A 23,244-nucleotide genomic window follows, 5' to 3' on the forward strand; every position below is an offset into this window, starting at 1 on the left:
ATGCAAAGTGTATAAAAGAGGTTCTAAAATGATGCAAAATGACTAGTTATCCTAGCTAAATGTATGAAAAATGCATGCTAAGGAGATGCAAAATATAGACATATCATTTGGCAACATGAATATATGTCATGTTATTTGTTTTTTTTATCCCTAAGTGTGCTCTCCATTTAGTAGTATAGATTTAATGTGTTCATAAAGACAATTTGTTGGTAGTAGAAAAGACTAAAGAGTATTTGTGTGTACAAATACACTTTTAGTGGTAATGTAGATAATACATTTGTAGATGGATATACATTAGTATATTATAGCAAAAAAAACTATTTTCTATAGCTAAAAGTTTATCTCTTTACTTTTATACATTGTTTTTACTTACAAAAATAATTAAATATATATTTTTTGTTAAATTTAATTTAATTTTAAAAATTTTGAACTCATCTACGACTATTTTCTTTAACTAAAAGTGTATCTAATTATTATTATTATTTTTTTAACCAAACAATAAATTAAACAGAAATACTTCGGTTAGTTTCCCAAGCCGAAGGGAATATGTTTACAAAAGAATCTTCAGAGATAAGAGAACGCGAAGCACAAACAAGACAATCTGTCCGCGGGATCCAAGAGATGGAGAATAGTGGGAAGGACTCCAGCGAGTTAAACTCATCGAGCAGGTTGGAGAAGGACGGCTAATCTTCAGGGGACTGCACTATAGTAATTAACTCAGCAAAATCAGTCTCGAAATATTTACAAGCGATCCCTGCAGCACGTATCCGCTCAATGGCCCACAACAATGCTTTTAAATCCGAATGTAGGCAAAGGGGCTCCGTCTTAGATACTTGCCCCCCAACAACAAGGTTCGTTTCTCACCAACGCAACACCACAAGCCCAATACTGAATGCACATTGATTGCTTTCCAAGAACCATAATTCTGAAAACCAGGTGAAGAAACCAAGAAACCATAATTCTGAAAACCCAGATTGCCCATAAAATTCATAGTAATTGAAGAAGTTGATCAGGATCAGTCTGTTGAGAGACATCCCTAAAAAAAAAAGCACTCAAATTCGAGTACATCGACTCATGGAAAACCGTCTGACAAAACCGGATTCGAAGATAAATCCCAAACTTCACACGGTGAGAGCATTAAAAAAACGTGATTAATACTCTCAACCGTATAGTCGCACCTTTTACACCAAATATCACATTGGACACTTTAGTGTATCTATTAACTTTTATAGATAGTTTTTACTTACTAAAAATATTTACTTTATATTTTTTATAAAATTTTATTTTATTTTAAAAATTCTAAACCGGCACATTGGGTGAGTCATAATCTAGTATAAATATATTGAATAATACAAGAGGGAGAGGTATGAAATTGCATTTTTGGACTTAAATCCAAACCACATATTTGGCTGAAGTGATAATGTCTAAAAGACTAAATTGAAATTGTTGTTTAAAAATGAAAAAAGACTAAATTGAAATTGACAAATAACTGCATTTTTACAAATATAATGATAAAAAAAATGTTTTATTGTAATTTTTTAACACCAAACCCAAAAAACGTTATTAGCATACAAATAAGTATGACAGATTTTTCACACGGTACTTAAAAAATAATAACTGTAAACAGCAATATAATAAATAGTAACTGTAAAGGAAAAATGCAAATGAATACTTAACTTTTCACAATGGCATAAAATGTTCAAACATTTTCAATAACACTTTGTTATTGTAAAAGTTATGTCGAATCCTCAAATTAAATCACAATCGATTCTTCCATGAACCAAAGTTATGTCTCATCCGAGTTTTGACTAACACGACTGTGTCACACCTTCTCTATTGGGGGTTTATAGAGAAGTTCTTAGTACTTTGTTGAAAAAAAAAAAAATCAAAACAAAAGAAAAAAAATGTAAGATTTCCCCTTATATAGTATACTCGATCATGGTTAAGAGACGCTATGTGTCAGCTGTCTGTTGTGCGAACAGAAAATACAAAAAGAAAAAAAAATTGAATTAGATATGTATCTAGGGAGAATTTGAATTTGAATTTGAATTTGAATTTGAATTTGAAACTCTTCTCACGGTAAACGCGAGGGTTCGTCATAGGTCTAGGTCGTCCGCTGCGCGCCTTGTTTTTGGTCGGCGTATGAGGAGGTCGCTTCATCAGCCTCATCCAACTCATCTCCTTCATCCACAGCCATATACTTGAATTCTCTGCAGTCGTCAACCGGTCCGCTTCCTTGAATGAGAGTAGGTCTTCCCGGTGTGCTACCTGGGGTCTTGTTCCTTGGAAAGCTATACACCACCCTTCCTGATCTTCAGGAGAAAAAGGCGATCCTGGGAACCCAGATCGAAATGATAACCCAAGCCATGACAACACTCAGGTACGGGATAATATTTAGGATGTACGATTTGGCTGTCCAGTTACAGTGGGGCAATGTCATGAAATTGCTCATTCCTTCCACCCGAAGCCCCTGTTGCCTGCCTGGATGAGCGTCCTCTAAAATTCAAACATGTGGGCGCAAAATGCTATCCTGCTCTATTGTTAGCTCACTTGACCGGAGGGGACCTCGAAGAAAGAAGAATAGACGCATTCACAACCTTACTCGGCCAGTCATTATTGCCTCTATTACATAACCTTTCTCTGGTCTACTCTCCTGGTCACTCAATCTATTAGCCTGGCGGTGAGTCTCGTAGGTGGACGTATCGAACCGAAATAAGATCTTAGATTGACATCTTGATACACAAATTTACTCCTGGAAAGGTAGCAGCTTGGTCCCTTGATTGCGGGGTTTCAAACCTCATACCAAGAGAAAGATTCCAAACCAGCATACGCAAAGTAAAGAGCGGAAAGGTGCTTTGTACCTCATTTCGGAAAACCTCTCTCGTGGCCCTTGCCCATCCTAAAAAAGCCTTGTCCAATTCCTCTTTCCGTAGAAGCCTTGGCAAGTAGTCTTGAACTTATACTCAATGCAGTTAATATGAATTTCGTAACATTTTCTGAATTTTTTTCTCGTAGTTGATGAGCTGCCAACCTCCGGAATTGAGGGTATCCAGTACTGGATGCAGTAGAAGGTGCTCTCGGTATAAAGAGTCACTCCTCGAGGTAGGTCAGCGACTGGAAGAGTCGTTTGAAGGCGATCAGCAGTCGGTCTGATAAAGAAGTCTTTCTAAAGGTGGAATCTTCTAGTTCTTCCTATTTGACCCGAAACCGATCGATCTAGCCATGAGCAGGCCATCCAATGTAAAGACGGTTTTCAGTGCTGGTTATCCAGTTGCGTTGCTGTGTCAGAAGAAGGATACCTATACTGATTCGGTAGACTCTAAAAATACCCTTGGTACTTTATTGACGATCTCACAAAGAATGGATGTTGTTCATGCGGGGAAGAAGCAGCACTGTGCTGAGAGAGATGGGTGGGTAACCAGGTAAGCAAGGAAGTAATAGAAAGACTCTCAAGTGTAGCTCTATCTAAACGCTTCAGCAAACTTGATCTTATTCTCGGTCCTCCTCAAATCACTTGCTTCTCAACTTCTCCTCTCCTCACCTCGTCATTAGGTAGAGACGGACATAGCTTTCCGCCTCTTTCTTTCACAAAAAAATGAACCACCAAAAGCTGTAGATTTCTTTTTTGAAAAGCAGCATGCCGTATCTACTACGTATTCAACTATACAATTCGAACTTTTTGGTAGTTTCCGTTTCTTCGGATGATATGATGGGTCAAGTATTTGCTTCATTGGTTCCAACGGCATAATAAAAAAAATATAGGTACAAAGGGGTACGTAGGCAGCCAAGGACGAATCCTGGTCCAGTTCTTTGCTAGTAAGTGAGGAACCCCTATTCGATAAAGAAGGGAACAGTGCCCCTTTTCTTGATCCAGCCTTTTCTTCGCGCTTCGGTAGTGAATTACCTCAAGCTAACTACTGGCGTCAGTATAATATTGATATAACGGAAGATTAGACTGGCATCTGCCTTAGCCCTGTCTCCCTCTCTAGCTAAGCGCTTATGCCCCGACGGTGGGGCCTTATTTGGAAATGACTACTCCCTAGATACCCATGTCTTTAGTTGGGATCCAAAACTAGAATATAAAATTAACGTAAATAAGTAAAAAAAGGGGGATCTTGAATCAAAATAATTTAAAGTTCTTATTTCTGTCAGAGGGCAATTTTCTCTCTCTTTTTCTCTCTTTCACTTGCGATTGAATCTCGAAACCAGAAAACAATTTGGAATCAGAAGCTTCAAGGTTTGGAATCGAAGGACCTGGAATAGTTTGGATTCAGTTGGGAATGGAGAGAAGGCGATTCGATGGGAATGGAGAGAAGGCGATTAGTAGCGAAGGCGATTTGGAATTTTGTGAATTGATTTTGTTTCCATTAAAACCGCATTCAAACCCATTATGTGAATTCTGTGATTGATTTTGTTTCCGTTCATCACCTGGTTTTATCATTTGCTATTCGAATCGCATGCTGAGTTTGATAAAGTGGTTCTTGCTTTTTGATCTCTTGTGACAAAATTAAAATTGGTGGATTGATGTTCTTTTTGCTTTTCATCATATCCTGTAATTGATCTGATTAACTAGGTTACTGGTATTACGATAAAGAATATATTGGATGCAACATGGTATTTGCTCATTTCGATTCTTCTTTTGCGGATGATGAATGAATCTGGAGTTGGTGATTGTAGTATCTCTTTTGGTTTATGTATCATTTAATCTCTGAACGGCTCGTACTAGAATTGTGTGTGTTTATTGTTTGTTATCGTGTTATGTGTATCTTCTGTTTGTGTTTCCTGTGTTTTCTTAAGTTCTTTAACTGTTGTTATCTAAGACTTGGTTAATAATCTTTTTTGGTTACATAGATTGTGGTTTTAGAAATTGCATATTCTATTGTTTGTTAATCCTCCTGAGTGTATTAATTTTTTATGTGATGATGGTCTTCTCTTCTTCAGGTCTCAGCTTCTTGTTTTCCCCCTCAGATCAACCAAGTTTCATGTCTGAACTTGATTCCCAGGTCCCTACTGCCTTTGGTAAGTTTCAGTTATTTTAAACTTATTTTCAGATGTTTGCTAAGAGTTTTTGATATTTGGAATATGAGATTTTGTAAATTTGTTTCTCAAGTCTTGGATTCTTCAGGTTGTGGTTTGCTGTAGCTCATGTGAGAATTGATAGGAGCTAATTCGTTTCTTTTTTTTGCTTGTTTGCATATCCGTTGTGCTGATGGGAATGTTGAGGACTCAGGTGCAGGAACAAAAGAGTACGTTCACATTCGTGTCCAGCAGCGGAATGGTAGGAAAAGCTTGACAACGGTCCAGGGCCTGAACAAAGAGTACAGTTACACCAAGATACTCACAGACCTCAAGAAAGAATTTTGTTGCAATGGAACTGTGGTTCAAGACTCTGAACTGGGACAGGTACTGATGCGTTTTTTTGTTCTGTTTTCATGATTATGTAAATGGAAAGACTGATTAGAGGAGAAGGATGATGATGAGTATATAGTCCTTTTCTATGGAAAGACTGATTACTGATTACTATTTTTATAAAATCTTGAATGTTTACATATTTATACCACTTTTATTCTATTACAATTTTGAAATTTCAAAAAATAATATTTTAAAAAATAAGAGACCAAAAATTAGAACCTACTATGGGAGGAGAAAATTTTAACTAAGAGATTATGGGTTATTATATTCAAAACAATACACAATTAATTCATAAAAAAATCAAACAGTGTTTAACAAACCACTTATAATCTTGTCCTCACTGTTTTGTTGACTTGCCATAATCTTTCTTCTTCCTCTCTTTGCAGAAACACTTAAAAGCCCAGTTATAACTTAGGAAAAAAGATGGCTAGCTACACGAAGTATCGGAGAATACAAGGTCACACATACCAAGTATATCATTGTATACTCAACTACACAAAGTATATGTATTACATGACCACATGCATGAACTATATGACGTTATGCGGTCAACATCATAGACATATAATCTGGTACACTGATTGATTAATTCCAGAGAAGATCGGTGTTGACCAAAAAATTATTCTAAATTTAAAAAATAAAAAATAAGAAATTATTATATTAAATCATTTATGGTTTTTTATTAATTAAAGTATTCTATTCAATATCTAATTATTATATCGCCAAAGTTAATTGACCGGTGTACTGGATTATATGTCTAAAATGTTGACCACATAATGTCATATAGTTCATGCATGTGTTCATGTAATACATATACTTTATATAGTTAAGTATACAATAATATACTTGGTATGTGTAATCATGTATTCTCCAATACTTCCTATAGCTAGCTATCTTTTTTCCTATAACTTATAACTATAATATGGCCCAACTCATTCCCGAGACAAACAAACGGCATAACCGCTGAAAGGTTACAAAAAAAAATTATTATTTTAACTATATATATATATTTCTATTATTTTTAAGAGGCGCTTCCTAAATAAGAGAATATTTGATTGTAGCTAATAAGAATATGACATCTGTCTTTGTTTTTTAAGAGGCGCTTCCTAAATAAGAGAATTAGGGTATCTCCATCATGTCATTAGCAAAATTGTTTAAAAATTATTTTGTTATATTTTTTTTTAAAAAGTTAGATCAAGAACTTTATTGATTTAATATTTCATAATTTCCTGAAAAATTCTCTGGATCTAGTTTTTTGATCTTCTGAATTTACAACAGTTTTATTTTAATATTTTGCATTGTTTATTTTAATTTAAATAATTCTATTTAGTGTAATCATAAAACTCTACAATTTATTGTGTAGTCTTGAGTCTTTGTGGAATTCGACCCCTAAGTATTACAGTGACCTCTTAATTTTAGAGAGTAGCTCTAGGGTTTAATTTGAGCATATCAAATTTTGGCGCCGTTGCCGGGGATCGAACCCGGGTCACCCGCGTAACAGGCGGGAATACTTACCACTATACAACAATGACAGCAAAACAAAGCTCAAAGGAGGATACAAATAGAATAAGTCTCGGGGAGAGGAAGACTACCACATGTTGTAAAAAGATATATCTTGCTTGTTATGGTATAATACGGGAATGAGTCTAGAAGGTTCTTGATATTGATCAAATTGATGAGACCCACCGATGAAGGCTTAATGGAGGATGTAGTGGAATTTGGTTTGAATTTGGGATGCTACGAATGTCAACGGAGAAGTACATGGTGGTTCGATTTGGATTTGTCTGCTAAGCATATGGATTATGGTTTGGATGATCATGACAGTACCTTAGAGAGAAGATGAGTTTCTGTGTTTTTAAACCTCTTTCACAGGTCTAAGTTTTTGTTTTGCTTGAGGGCAAGCAAAGGCTAAGTCTGGGGGAGTAGTTGATATATCATGGTTTTTATGGTTTTTAACCATGATATTAGGAGTCTTTTATAGTCTTTTGATTTGTTTCATAGGATGTTTTAGAGTCTTAACATTTTTTCTAGGATTTTGACATGAAAGGAGCAAAATGGAGCAATTAGAAGGGATTTTGGAGCAATTGAGCTAAGGAAGAAAACTTGGAGCCGAGGAAGGATGAGAGTATCGATCGACACTGTCTTAGCATCGATCGACACCATGTTTAGCCGAGAGAGAAGCAAGTTTTGGAAATTTTACAAATCTGCCCCAAAGTTTTCCATATTTGCATCACAAGTCCCTGACGTGTTTTAGGACATATATATAGTGTTTTTGGGTTTTAGAAAACCCTTAAGTTTTATTCTAGCAATTTTTATTTTCTGCAACCCTATGGGATTTTGAGAGCTTTTGGGAGAGAGATCTGAACTGCTTTGAGAGAAGAATTCATAAAATCCCTCTTTACTCTTTTAATTGCAATTGCTTATTATTCAGAATTATGTTTTGTATCTTCATTGAATATGTATGGGTAGTTTGATTGTTAGGTTCAGGGTTTTTCATAGAGATTTTATGATTTATTAGATCTGTTTATTTATGATTCATTATCTTTCTAGATCTTCATCATAGGTTGTTCTTCATATTAATCCTTGATTGGCCATCTAGAATTAATAACCTAGGAAAATAAATTGATATGAGAATATAATTGATTTTCCTGATAAAACCTTTTGAGGAGCAAAATTACTTCTTGCAAAGAGATTTGATTTAGTAATTTTGTGAACAATCTAAACCTGTTTTTAAAGCAGATTTTTAACCTAGTGATATATCATGGTTTTTAGGTGTTTTTAGCCATGATATAAGTCTTATTTATAGAGTCTTTTTGGTATTTTTAGAGTTTTTTGAGTATTTATAGGATTTAGCATGAATATGAGCATAATGGAGCTAAATAGGAAGATTTGGAGCTTAATCAAGTATTGAGGCTGAAACTGCAAAGTTGGGAGACGAATTCAGAGGATGCGTCGGCCGATGCAGCCACATTGTCGATCAATGCATCATCCAGTAGAAGAATTGGAAGTTTTCCCACAAGTTTTGAAGATTTACAAATCTGCCCCAAAGTTTTCCATATTTGCATCATTAGTCCCTGAATGTGTTTTAGGAATATAAATAAGTTTTCTAGGTCATTGTTTAGATCTAAGCTTTATTTTTCCCTGCAACTTTTGAGAGAGAACCCTGAGAGATTTTTAGAGAGCTTTTGAAGAGAAGAATCAAGACTCCTTCAGAGAAGATTCATAACTCTTTTTTCTTCTTCTTTAATCTCTTAATGCAATCTATTTTATTCATGATCTGTGTTCTTACAATTATATCTGAGTAGATCTGCTTGTTAGGTTTAAGGTTTCTCATTAGGGATTTCATGGATTGTTAGATTGATTAATTGTTTGGATTCATTATCTTTCTTGTTCTTCACCATAGGTTGTTCTTAATGTTAGATCTTTGATTAGTCATATGGATTTAGATCTTAGGATTATTGATTGATATGATAATATGATTGATTTTCCTGACAAAAACCTTTGGTGAGCAAAATTACTTCTTGCAAAGAGATTTGATTTAGTAATTTTATGAACTTATCTAAACCTGATTTTAAAGCTGATTTTTAACCTAGAATTTTGCAAAGAGATTTGGATTTTCTGGTTTTAAATTTAGATACTATTTGCAGTGAGAACTGATTTATTTTACAATTGTGTTTAGAGTTCAAGAACGGTTCTTAATTGTTGAATCTTACTTGCTTAATTAATTGATCTGATTTTCCATGATTTCTAGAGAATTTTCCTAGACTTAGCGTTTTTAATTCCTGAATTTATAACACTTCTTAATTCTGTTTTTGCATTCTTTTTAAATTAATATTTTGATTTAGCATAATTAAAAGATTATTAAATCTATTGTGTGTATCTATAGTTTTGTGGATTCGATCCCAAAATACTACAGTTGATCTCTTAATTTGAGAGAGTAGCTCATGGTTAAATTTGAGCATATCAAATTTTGGCGCCGTTGCCGGGGACTCTTTTGATTCACCATTAGATTAAAGTATTTGATTTTGTCTAGATTTTTATTTTTCTATTTTACTCACACGCTTTTATTTCTTTTCTCTTGTGTGTTTCAGGTACATGCCTAAGCCAAATACCAGGAAGAATCCTATTGGTCCAGTTGTTAAGCTTACAAACCAAGAGTTAGGACAACTAGAGCGTGATAACACAAAAGCAGCCAAATCAGCAAAGATGGTCAACCCAATCATATTGAGACCTGATGCGGCTAGAGTTTTGAGGGATCAAGAGGGTCATGTGCGCAACGAACAAGGCCAGAAACTTGATGCTGAAGGACAGGTCATTCAGGAAGAACTCATCGTGGTTCAGGATGATGCACGTGGCATCGAGCGACGCAACAACGACATCAATCGACGCAACCAGGAAGACACCGACCGACGCAACATTGGCATCGATCGATGCAATGCCAGAGCCGTGGAAGGTCACTATCAGGGTAGACGGGATAACAATGGAGAGCTTGTCAAGACTCTTGCGGACTTCAACAGACCAGACTTGTTCTATGAGAAGCGCTCCGCAATTGTCCCTCCTCCATTCCCAAGGAATCATTTTGAGATCAAGCCTGCCTACTTTGCTCTTGTTGGACAAAAGCCATTCCAGATGCTGCCACATGAGAAGCCTGTAGACCATATTGAGCAATTTGAGGATATAGTCACAAGCATCAAGGCCAATGGAGTGCTGATTTATTTTAACCTAGAATTTTGCAAAGATATTTGGATTTTCTGGTTTTAAATTTAGATAATGTTTGCAGTGAGAACTGATTTATTTTACAAAAGTGTTTAGATTTCTAGATCTGATCTTAATTTCTTGAATCTTAATTAATTTATTGATTTAATATTTCATAATTTCCTGAAAAATTCTCTGGACCTAGCTTTTTGATCTTCTGAATTTACAACAGTTTTATTTTAATATTTTGCATTGTTTATTTTAATTCAAATTATTCTATTTAGCGTAATCATAAAACTCTACAATTTATTGTGTAGTCTTGAGTCCTTGTGGAATTCGACCCCTAAGTATTACAGTGACTTCTTAATTTGAGAGAGTATCTCTAGGGTTTAATTTGAACATATCAAATTTTGGCGCCGTTGCCGGGGACTCTTTGATCTACCATTAGATTTGAGTTTTGTATTTCGTCTAAATTTTTCTTTTTATTTTCTACTTTCACGTTTTTGTTTTTCTTCTCTTTGGTGTTTCAGGTGTATGCCTCCTAGACCTCACACAAGGAGCAACAAGACTGATCCTACTGTGAATCTTTCAAACCAAGAGTTGGGAAAACTTGAGCGTGAGAACAGAAAAACAGCCAAATCCTTGAAGATGATTAACACAATCATTCTGGTTCATGATGAGGATGGTGCTTTGAGAGATCAAGAGGGCCACTTGCGCAATGAGTAGGGCCAAAAGCTTGATTCAGAGGGCAATGTGATTGCTTAACCAGTTGTCAACCAGCAAGCTGTTGCCGATGAGGAGGTTAACCTTGGTATCGATCGACGCCAACAAGAGGGAACCGATCGACACCCACCTCCAGCAGACGTACTTGGAGCTGCCAACCACGCTAACAACCCGGTTCGAAAACAGGATAAAAACCGGGATCTGATCAGGACTATTGGAGACTTCAACAGAGCTGATTTAATGTATAAAAACCGCTCTGCAATTGTTCCACCTCCATTCCCAAGGAATGAATTTGACTGAAGCCTGCATACTTCCAGCTAGTTGGACAAAGGCCCTTCTCTAACCTGCCAAATGAGAAGGCTTTGGACCATATTGAGCACTTTGAAGACTTGGTGACTAGCATCAAGGCCAATGGAGTAACTGAAGACTATATCTACTGCAAGCTTTTCCCATACTCACTTGCAGGAGAGGCATCCCAATGGTTGAAACAGTTGCCAGCCCGTTCTTTGACCTCTTGGCAACAAGTGAAGGTGGCTTTTCTCAACTACTTTTATGATGATGCCATGTCAGATGAGCTAAGAGTCAAGCTGTCCTCCTTCAAGCAAAGACCAGATGAAGCTTTCAAGGCAGCTTGGGTAAGATTCAAGGCATATCAAAGGGACTGTCCACACCATGGCTTTTCAAGAGTGCAGCTGTTGAGTATCTTTTTCAAAGGGATTGACTGGGAATATCAGCTAGCTTTGGATGCTGCAAGCCATAGGAACTTCAAGACAAGATTTCTAGAAGATGCTGAAGCTTTGATTGAGAATTTGGCTTCCAACAATAGCACTAAGAGAGCAGATAATGAAAGGAAGAGATTGCATGGAGGATTTGATTCAAAACAGCTAGCTTCTGTTAATGCTAAGCTGTATTCAGTTCACAATCTTCTAGTGGGTAAAAAGTCAGTTCAATTTGTTGCTGAGGTTGAGACATTTGAGCCTGAGCCAGAGAATACAGAGGAGAATGTCAACTATGTGTATGGAGTTGGGTATCAAGGACAGAGATTCGGTAATCAACAAAGTAACAAGCCTTACAGTGGGAACTCTTCAGGCTACACTCCTAAGCCAGATTACCAGAAGCAACAACAGAACAATGGTTATACTAGAACCTATGGGAACTCATCTTATCAGTCTCCTCCTCCACAGACTTCTTCTGAGAGTAGAATGGAAGCTATGCTAGAGCTACTTTTGCAAGGCAGGAACAGTTATCAGTGATATTCAATGGGAAGATTGATTATGTCTACAATGAGCTTACTGGGAGGATTGATGCTTTGAACATTTATGTCAAGAAGCTGGAAAATCAGGTTGCGCAGACTGTTGGGTCTGTTAAAAGGCAAGAGGGATTTCTCCCTGGAAGAACTGAGTCAAACCCCAAGCCTGCTTGCAATGCCATATTAGTGAGGGATGAAGAATATGGTGAAATGGAAACTGCAGAAAAAGGAGAGCAATCGGCCAAACCCGAGTCCAATTCGACTTCAGACGATTCCAGCAGCTGTTGTCGATCGACACTCATCTCAAACAGAACCTGAAACTACAAAATCTCCGATTCCAGCAGCTGTTGAGAGGGTGTACAAGCCTAAGGTCCCTTTTCCTAAGCCAAGAAGGTCCAAGCAGGAGCTTGAGGAAGCTAGATGCAAGGCTATGATGTATAAGGTGATGATTGAGATGCCTTTGATTGATGCAGTAAAGCTTTCACTACCACTTAAGCGGTATGTGAAGAGAATGGTATCCAATGGTTTGAGCCCTGAGGAAGGAGCACTACTTACAAAAGATGTCAGTACAATTCTGTTGAACCAGCATGTTCAAAAGAAGAAAGAGAAGAAGCAAGAGGTGGTTGTCTCTGAGAAAGTGAGTGCAATGATCCAGAGTAGGATTGCAAAGAAGTTACTATATCCTGGAAGTTTTGTGTTAGATTGTTCTATCTCCACAGGAAGGTTTGCACACTCACTTTGTGATCTTGGCTCTAGTATTAATCTGATGCCACATTCTGTTGCTGTGAGACTTGGGATGACAGAATTCAAGCCAACTCAGATTTCTCTTATCTTAGCTGATCACTCCAAAAGAATTCCTGAAGGCATTTTAGAGGATATTCCAATTAAGGTTTGAAACTTCATGATTCCCACTGACTTTGTGGTGTTGAAGTATGACAAAGAGCCTAGTGATCCTCTCATCTTAGGAAGATCTTTCTTGGCTACAGCTGGTGCCATTATAGATGTGAAGAAGGGACACATAACACTGAATGTGGAAGGTTTGAGTCTGAACTTTGAGATGGATAAGCTAAGGAGATCTCCTACTATTGATGGACAGACATTTTCTGTGGAGATTGCTTCTAATGATGATCCGATAATAAAGATTCATGAAGACATTACTGCTGGGTATGTCAAGAAGTTAGGTATTGTTGAGAAGCTAAACTGCAGAGAAGAAACACGAGTTGCAGGTGTAGTGTCGATCGATGCTCCATTAGCATCGGTCGATACCCCTCCACATCTGAGCCTGAACTTGTCCAAAACAGATGCTCCAAGTCAGAAACCTGTTTCCAAATAGAAGACTCACCCCTCCACACCCCAGAGTCCTCAGGTAAGGCAAAGGTATGCATCTTCTTCACCCAAACCCCCTCCTATCATCAACAAAGCTTTCAAAGGTACAAAACTGTTTTGCAGTTAACCAAGCCACGAGATTATCGTAGAGCGCTTGTTTCTTCTATTGATGATTTTGCAGGACATAAGAGAAGCAAACCCATCCCAAAACCCCGCCCTGGTCCTGTTCCTCATGTCCTTGATAGACCTTAGTCTTCTACTGTTTATACACCACCTTGGATGAAAAGGTCATGCTATGGGAGGCATTCACTGCCACGTTCTGATCCACCGGATGCCTGAAATCCGCTGCACAGTCAAGCTAATGACTGAAAACAAGCGCTTAGTGGGAGGCAACCCACTTCTAGGTTTTTCTTTTCCTTTTGAGTCATTTTTCTTTTTGCATTGAGTCATATTTTTTTTGAAATTTGTTTGAAATCATGAACTATCTATCTATCATGTTGCTTTTAACTTATGTGTGAGTGTCTCTTAACAGAATAATCATCCAAGGATTAATCCATCAACACAACTATCTGCAACTAACAAGGAGTTATGGCCAAAAACACCATTCGTGATGAGTGTCGATCGACACTAAAATGGTGTCGGTCGACGCTAATGGGTAACAGAATCAGTTCGTCTTTTCATTACAATTTTCAATACTTTTTGTTTATTTTTGCTTTCCTCTTACTTGAAAACACTGGGGACAATGTCGTTTAAGTCTGGGGAAGATTAGTACTGACTACTAACATAGTTTTTGTTTTTAGTGTGTCAAAACCGATTTTTGTTTTTATTGAGTCAAATTTTTCAAAATTTTTGTTGGGAACTATGATTTTTCTCTTTAGTGTATTACCTTGGTTGATTAATGCTGCAGATTGAATCCACTAATCCGACTAATGAAAAATCCAATGGCTGACCAGTAAATCAGAGACATCCAAATTTCCAACTGATTCCATAAAAGCCTGAGGTAACTTCTGCACTTTTCTTTTACCTCATCAAAGAGATTGATGTTCATAGAGCTTGACTCCTTGTTCATACCTGACAAGTAAGATTTTCAAAAGAAAATGGTACTCCTCTCCCTTATTTAAGTTGAAAAGTTTATTTCTGAGAGCTTTGTTTAGAAAAAAAAGAGAATAAAAGATGAGATGATTTTGATCAGTTTAGAGAGGTAGGTAAATCACCTGTGACCTCATTATTCTACTCTTGAGTCAAATGATCAGAAACGATTTGAGCAGTCGGATTCTCTTTCTCCGAAATCCTAACAGTTCTGTTTCTCTCTTTGCTCTAAAGAAAAAGCTTGATCTCCTTCTCTTCCTCCTTTACACAAAAAAACCAAGGGTTCTCACACTTTCTCTCCTTCTCTCTCATTATGTCGACACAAGCAAGAAAAAGAGAGGAGGCGTGACTTTACGAAGAAGATTAAGGGTTTTTGGTTTAATTTGATTAAACCAGGATTTAATTAAACCAAAAATCAATTAAAACCCACTCCTTTGATTTATTAAACACATCCCAAACTCTATTCCCACAACACGGACGTTACATTAAGAAAGCAAAAGCTCACCTAATAGTAATTTTACACTTGATCGTAATTTTTACATACCAGCCTATCTTTTCTCTAGTCGAATTGGAACCAATTGGCTAAATTTCTAACCTTTGCCAAATCCAACAAGTATCCACGTTTTTCTGTAAAAACTAAACATGGCTAGGATGGCTAAGAATAAATCAAGCTAAGCTAAGAAGAGATGAAGGAAACTGACACCTGGCTCGTTCAAGCAGTGGGGCTAATGCCGAGATCCAGAAGAGAAGCGATATCACCATGCTCAACGTCTTCTCGAGAGGGCAAATTTTTCAATTGATCAAAAGCAGCGACACTAAAATAGAATCTTCTGGAAGGTAGAAGAGGAGGAGAGACACAAGAAAGAGAGAGATGGATGAGGGAAAAGTGTTGTCTGAGATGAATTGAGGGGGAGATGAGGGTTTTCCGTCGGCGGTTTAGATGTTTCGGTCGAATAGTGAAAGTGAGAGAGAGACCAGACACAAGAGGCAAAAAAAAAAAAAAGAAAAAAAAAACATTTTTCCCCAGCCAATCAGGTGTCGACACAACCTGATTCTTAGTGATCTTTAAACGTCTAACATAGGATCGATCACTAGAAAAATTTGTTTTTTTCATTAATATAATTTATTTTTAAATTTAAGCAACTCTTAAGATATTGCTAATAACCTTTGATGGAGATGACCTTGAGCGATTCTCTCATTTTATCTTTCTCTCTCATTATTATATTATTTTTTATTTAAGATCTCTGAAATAATATCCTCCAAATGGAGATGTCCTACTAACTCATTATCAATCCTTAATGTTTTAGTGGCATATTTTAAACATTTAGCACTTTATAAAATACTATGATTGATCCTGTGATACACCACAAGAAAAAATTTTGTATATTTTTATATATAATTGTAAAATGATATTACTTGTAATATATCAAAATTTATCCTAATGAGTTCATGAATAAAATGGGTTAATGGGTTAATTGGTTTAGTGGATAAAATGAATCGAGTTTTCATGGGTAATAGTTTAATTTTTTAATCCATCAATTCTATTTTTATTGAGTCAAATGGTTAAACTGGTTCAATATAACAAAAAATCTGTAAACCATTTAAAATGTATAAACCGATTTGCTTTGATTTTTTCCCAAAACAGCTTCTTCGTGATTTGAGGTTGAGGAGAAAAATAGAATTTGGATCGGATCTTCGCCGGCGTGAACTAGGCAGCTGGTTCGCTCCTCTCATCTTCACCTGAGTTCAGGTTTGTTTCTTCTCTCGTACTCTCTCTCCCTCCCTCTCTTCGTCTGTCTTGGTGTCTTTATGTCTCTCTCGGTCTCTCTCGGTCTCTCTGTCTCATGGGTTTGATTATTGATTTGGTTTCTCCTTTAGTCATTGATATCAAAACCAGGCAGCTATCATGATTTTTGGGTTTTGATTTTTTATGGGTTTTGATATCTTAGAAAAAATTTGACTCTGGCTTTTGATTTTTTGTATATATATATATATATATTATTGTATTTGAAAACATTTACATTATCAGTTATTAAATAAATATGTGTTCAATTTGAAAGATTTATAAGTATGTATATTTATTAAAAATAACTATATAACTATTTTTATTAAATTTTCATATTTATTATTTAATTTTAATTTTAAATAATTTTGGTATAAAGTGATAATTTCGGATTAAATGATTATAATATAGATGAATAGTATGCTATTTATTAATCCAGATTTATCGTCAATGATAGAAATTAGAAATATTTGGATATTGATGAATGATCATATATAGAAAAACTAATTAAATTAATGAATCATTCCGATAGGATATTGATAAGGTGGATAGTTTTAAGAGCTTCAATAGACTTCTTTTATTAGTTGGGGTTATATATTCCAATAGTTGGGGTTATATATTTCATTGTTGACCCAACTCGTAAAGATGACACAAAAATGTATTAAAAAAAATGTTAATATAGATAATTAGTTTTTTTATATACTACTTAAGTCTTTCCCTCTTTGCTGAAAAAAAAAAGTCTTTCCCTCTTTCTCCGTAATTATGGTTTTGCTCGATTGTATGATTGTGAGCAGATAAGGAGAACATGCCAAATACGGTGAAAGATGTGAAATTGATAAGCGCGGGTAGATATTGCAGACAGGGCTGGTCGGACAATTTTAGATGCCCTACGCCAAAAAAAAATTTAAATACCATTTTTATTATTGTATATAAAATCACAAAAATAGTAATATAAAAAATATTTTCATAATTTTGATTTTAAATCCACAAACCTAAATATGTTCTTTTTGCTTTCTCCTTTTTTCATTTTTCTTTGTTTTTACGTTCATTTAAAATTTTATATGAAAATAAATATTATATTACCTAATCACTCATTATTGATTTAAAACTCTTCCAATATGAATTTTTTTTTACTAGAGTTATAAATTTGTTTTTCTAAATAAAATTTTGCTTCAACACTCATTAACAACAAGTTTAGTTAACATTAATCTAATATCACAAACAATAAAAAAGATGAGATAATTTTTGTGGAAAAAAAAATGAGATAATATTTTTCATAAACCTAATAAAACTTCATATGTAAATTGGATATATCTACATAAATAATATCTTTTTCTTATATTGAACTTGAACTTATAATTACTTTTTTTTATTTATAAAAACAATAAAAAACTAAATAAAGAAAGAAAAAAAAAATTTACATATAAGGCTTAAAATTTTTGGGCTAAAATATGCCCCAAAAAATTTGATGCCCTAATCATTGGCTTCACTTGATTGCCCTATGGACCGGGCCTGATTGCAGAAGTCCGGTCTGTAATCTCTCAGGTGCTATCACCACAATGCATGTAATAATTCAACATCAGGTTATTGAAAAAGGAAACTTGATTTAAACGATTTTATGATGATTCAGAAGCACTGTTTGGTAACCTCATTGGTCAAGTAGAGTTAAAAAGCTTTGCAGATTCAGATTCTGTTCTTGAGCCTTTTTTTTTTGTCAAACCCATAAGAGGGAATTTTAATTAAACCGGAATCATAATTGTTGAGTTACAAAGCGGATTAATAGCTAACTTATAAAATTCATCAGCCCGACGGTTGAGTTTACGATTAACATACAAGAAATAAATTTCAACAAAATAAAGGGATAGAACTAGGATATCGTGGAGAATCCCGTATAGCTCATTCGATGGAGACTCTGGAGTGATGGCTTTGAATCAGCATCTGTGAATCTGAAGTCAGAAGTTTGTTGAAGTCGAGATCTAGGGCTTGCTATAGAGCAAGGGATATTGCAATCGCTTTTGCTAAAATCGGAGAGGCCACATTTGGCGATGATGCTTGATTTGGAATCTCCAAATATCGGGAATAGTCAGTAAATACCCATCCAGAACCTGCATCCTGAGTCTCTGTTATCCATGTCGCATCTGTGAAACAAGAGATAGTGTCCAGTCCGAGATCTGGCAGTTGGGGTTCTCGCCGGGGTTCCTTAATCGGGGATTGTGGTAACTGAGCAGCGATCCACTCGCGGGCACGGATGGTTGCCTGAGATATAATCTCCTGCGGTGAGGTTTGCTTTTGTTTAGATATCTTTTTGTTTCGAGTAGTCCAAATATTCCAGAGTATCCAAGGGGCCAAAGTCTCCAAACCAATACCCACTGGTGGCAGGTTGATTCCTGAATTTACTAACTCAAGTCCCATTTGTAGGTTGGTGATTCGGTTGGGATCAATTGTAACCTTGAACGGTGTTTTCTCCCAAAACTGGAGGGCAAAAGGGCAATGGAAAAGGAGGTGTAGGGTTGATTCCGCTTGGAGGCAGTGGGGACACGTCACAGAAGGGTTCACTCCCCGGATCTTCAGGTTTTCCCCTATTGGTAATGCTTCGTGCATAGCTTTCAATAAGAAAAACTTAAGCTTTGGAAGACATTTGATATTCCAGATTCCTTTGTACCAGTTAAAAGAGGTGGTTGCAGGTCGATTGGCTGTTAGATCTTTCTCCTTTGCGGATGCGGCCAAGTATCCTGACATCGCCGTATAAATTCCTGAGTTGGTAAGTAGCCAGAAGTGGCCATCTTTGGCTCCTTTTTTTCTTGGTCGTAGAACAAATATCTCTTTTTCATTAGCCGGTAGCAGTGCCTTGACTTTCCCATGATCCCATGTTTTTGTGTTAGGACAGAAAAGGCTACTTACCCAAAGGTCAGCGACTCTGTAGGTGGTCCCATGGGAATGATTCTATGCGAGAGAGAAATCCATGGTTCGTACCACAATAAAGTCTCTTGTCCAGTTCCAATTACTTTTCCAAGATGGGGTTTAAGGAGGTCCCGGCCAATACATATTCCTCTCCAACCGTGTGAAGCTGAGTTTGGAACGCAGCAATCTAAGAAGGAGGTAGAACTGCAATATTTTCCTAGAAGCACTCTTGATAACAAACTGTTTGGTCGAGTCAGGATTCGCCAACTGATCTTCGCAAGGAGGACATTATTAAATTTTTGTATGTTTCTTATACCTAAACCTCCCTCCTTTTTTGCTTTTGTTAAATTTGACAACAAACCCAGCTAATCTTCTTGTTTTCTTCAGAGGAATCCCACCAAAACCTCGTAAGCAAGGATTGAATTCTTTTAGAAAGAGATCCTGGGATTTTGAAGCAAGACATGGTGTATGTTGGCATAGCAGAAAGCACAGATTTTAACATGGTTGCTTTCCCGACAGTAGATAATGGTCTCGAGACCCACCTCCGAGATCTTTGGCGGATACGGTTTGTGATCAGGTTAAACATATCTCTCTTTTTCTTTCCAAAAAACTCAGGGAGTCCTAAATATTTACCTAACCCTCCTACCCTTTGGATTCCTAGGATGTGCTGAGCTTTCTTTTTAACCTCTTCTGGTGTTTTAGGAGAGAGGTAATTGCTGACTTACTTTTGATTATAAGTTGTCCTGAAGCATGTTCATATTTCTGAATGATAGTCATTAACGTCCTGCAACTTTTTTGATCTGATCGGCAGAAGAACATCGTGTCGTCAGTGAAGAGAAGATGATTCACTCGTGGGCTCCCTAAGGCCACTCGAATACCCGGTAGGATTCCTTCTTGTTGAGCCCTTTGACACAAGCTAGAGAGAACTTTACTACAAAGGATAAAAAGATAGGGGGATAAAGGGTCCCCTTGTCTAAGTCCTCTTGAGGGGGTGAGTTGACCCTGGGTTGCTCCGTTGAGAAGGAAGAAATATGAAACTGTAACAACACACTGCCTAATCCATTGGATCCATTTATGGTGGAATCCCATCCTTTCCATGACTGATGTGATAAACTCCCATTCTAGCTCGTCGTAGGCTTTACTCATATCTGTTTTGACAGCCATATAGCATCGTTCTTTGGCTCCTAAGGTTTTGAGATAATGTAGACTTTTCTGTGTGATTAGTACATTATCAGTAATGGCTCTCTGCGGTACAAAGGCTGACTGATTTTCTGAGATTATTGCATTCAGCATGGCCTGGATAGGAGCTTGGATATTATCTTATAGAAGACAGAGTAGAGAGCGATAGGTCTGTAATACACTATTACTTTCAGGCTTTGAACTTTCGGAATCAGTCTTATGTGCGTATGATTCATGCTTGTGATGGATGCATTAGTGAGGAAGAAAGCTTGGACCTCATACACGACTTGTGGACCGATTGTATTCCAGTGGGATTGGAAAAAGATAGTTGAGAAGCCATCAAGACCAGGTGCTTTATTAGCATGTATTGCAAAACAGGCTTTTTTAACTTCTTCAGGTGATGGGATCTGTATTAAACCTTCATTTGTTTCTGATGAAATACAGGGTTGGATAGCCTCGTGCGCTAGGGAGGAGTGATCACCTTCTTTAGATGTGAATAGTTTTCTTAAATACGCAGAGATAACAGAGAGGATCTTCTCTCTTCGTAATGAGGTAAACCCTCCTCATCCTCTATCATGGAGAATTTGTTCACTGTTGTTCTCCCTCTGGTCACCACATGAAAATAACTGGAGTTTTGATCACCAAGGGCTAACTAGAGGTTTCTACTTCTATGTTTCCAAAAATCTTCCTCAGCTTTGTAAGCTTTGAGGAGGGCGAGGTTTATATTGGATATAGAGGAGGGTTCTGCAGCCGGATCAACCATCAATTCATTCAGCTTTTGTCTATACTCCTCTATGAGCTGTTGGCTGTTTTGATGCTTCCACTTTGTCCAAGTAATGATTTCTCAGCGGCATCGGTTTATCTTTTCTTCAACAGTTTCAAAAATAACCATAAATCCATGCAGCTTGAATCAAAGAGTAAATTTCATCATTCACTTTTAATCTCCTATCATATCTGAAAAATGCATTTTTCTTCTTTTTGGTGAGATCGAGACAGGTGAGAAGTGGTCGATGATTGGGTCCCTTAAAACGCCGATAAGTACTATGACTAAAAGGAAACATTTATGCCCATGCACTATTTGACATCGCCCTATCTTGTCTGAAATGAACTAGATGATCATGTCTCATACCTCTCCAAGACAGAAAATTCCCGGAGTGACGTAAGTCATAAAGGTCACATTAGGACATGAAGGAGCGGATGTATACAAAGGTACATTCTCGTCGCACAGGACCTCCTTGCTTCTCAGATGCGTCGATTATATCATTATAATCCCCCATAAGGAACCAAGGGTCCTCACGCTTGGATCCCAAGAGCGTAAGTTGATCCCAAAGAGCTTTCCTTATTGATCTTTCTGGTTCTCCATAAAAGAAAGTGGCAAAAAACGTCTTCCTGGTTGTTGCTATCTGAGTATCAATGAAGTTAGTGCAGGTAGCTAGAATCGTTATCTCAACATCACTCTTCCAATATAAAGCAAGGCTGCCTCCTCATGGACTATGAGGTGGAAAATAATGGTGTGAAGGAAAGTTCATCCAGTGTAAGGTTTTTTGCACAAACTCATCTGGATTTTTGGTTTCCATGAGGAATAGAATATCTGGTGAGATAGTGGAATGTATCTCACGTATCCGCTGGCTTGTTATGAGATTCCCAAACCAACAAAAATTCCAGCTCAGAAGCTTTAAGGAAGAGGATTTGGTGGATTATGAAAATCCAGCTTCTTCTTCACCATGGCTGGTATTAGTGATCCTATGGGCTTGCCACCCTGATTTGTATCCTTGTTTTGGGATCCCTTTGGTTTTGTAGGTCTATGGATATTTGGATCCCCTGGAGAAGCACTTTTCGAGGTGGAGCCTCGCTGGTGAGAGAATTACTTTGGGGAGCCATTGGCAAAGTTCCTCTTCTGACTTTTGGCCCCTACTAACTTCAATGCTTGTTTTGTAGGAGGCTTTGCAAGGGGAGGTCTACCTCTACCTCTCTTGGAACTGGTTCCAGCACCATCCTCTAGAATAGGGTTAAGGTCACTTACAGAGAGCCTAGTACGGATCGAGGTCGAAGTCTCCAGTGGGAGTGGAGATTGGACCGGAGATGAAGAGGTGGCTGCTTGGATAATTTTATTTGCGGTATCTGACATCAGGTTTCTTGCTTCACCCTGGATAACTCTTTTTTTAAGAGCCGCACTCTCGGTAGGGTCAGCACATGTTATGTATTGAACAATGACTTCCCTTAGTTCACTCATCATATGGTCTTTTGATGGTGCATGCTATTGCAGATGCTCCTCTACGGGAACCCAAGACATACCGCCCATGGCTGGTGAAGGAGGGGGAGGAGTATTAGGATCCTAAATCCTTTGATCCATGTCCAGGGGAGGGCGTCATGGTCGTGATGAGTATGATCAATCATGGTAAGGTTCAACGAGCGTGGGATTTTTCTCCCGCCATTGAAAGTTCTGCTTAGGTCATCTCGTAAATTCTCTGGATTGGTGAGTTCGCGGGTAGAGCTCTCAGCTTGATAATCGACCTTGATATGGGTGTTTTCTTTCAGGGATCCTTCTGTTGACTTCATAGTCCCGAATCCTACACGGCTGAGAGATGGTAGCCACCGGACAGTTCTTCCTCTTATGAGTTAGGCGGAAGCAGAATGGACAGTGGTTCTTTAGGTTCTTGTATTCGAGGATTATCAGAGCCTCACTGCCATCTAGGAATTCCACGATAGTATCCTTGATGAGTGGTTTGAGTCCATCAACAGAGACTCGTATTTTTTCCACTTCGTTAGTTATTTCCATTTCTTCAAGTTTACCGAACTCACCTCCAATAGTCTGGAGAATTTCCTCCTGCTAGTAGTGTTTAGGGAGACCTTGAACTTCTATCCAGAAGGGTAGGATGGAAGGGTA

The 23,244-nt window shown here is 37.3% G+C and overlaps 1 protein-coding gene, 1 long non-coding RNA gene and 1 other non-coding gene across 3 annotated transcripts; all 3 read right to left on the minus strand.

The window, feature by feature from the left end:
* Positions 1–6,240: 6,240 nt before the first annotated feature.
* On the minus strand, positions 6,241–15,446 carry LOC109130454 (uncharacterized). The gene is made up of 4 exons (XR_015589515.1): positions 15,198–15,446; positions 14,620–14,755; positions 14,292–14,476; positions 6,241–6,375 (listed from the first exon to the last, which is right to left on the minus strand). It is a non-coding gene; the product is annotated as an uncharacterized LOC109130454 (long non-coding RNA).
* LOC147921390 (small nucleolar RNA R71) lies at positions 11,403–11,509 on the minus strand. Its single transcript, XR_015589937.1, has one exon. It is a non-coding gene; the product is annotated as a small nucleolar RNA R71 (small nucleolar RNA).
* Positions 15,447–18,263: 2,817 nt separating the features above from the next.
* Positions 18,264–19,016, minus strand: LOC147921391 (uncharacterized). The gene has a single exon (XM_087497660.1). It carries the CDS (start codon positions 19,014–19,016, stop codon positions 18,264–18,266), a length of 753 nt encoding a protein of 250 aa, XP_087353786.1.
* Positions 19,017–23,244: the final 4,228 nt, after the last annotated feature.

The sequence above is a fragment of the Camelina sativa genome, chromosome 18 (genome assembly GCF_030686135.1).
Source record: "Camelina sativa cultivar CO46 ecotype springtype chromosome 18, ASM3068613v1".
In the NCBI taxonomy this organism is placed as follows: domain Eukaryota; kingdom Viridiplantae; phylum Streptophyta; class Magnoliopsida; order Brassicales; family Brassicaceae; genus Camelina; species Camelina sativa.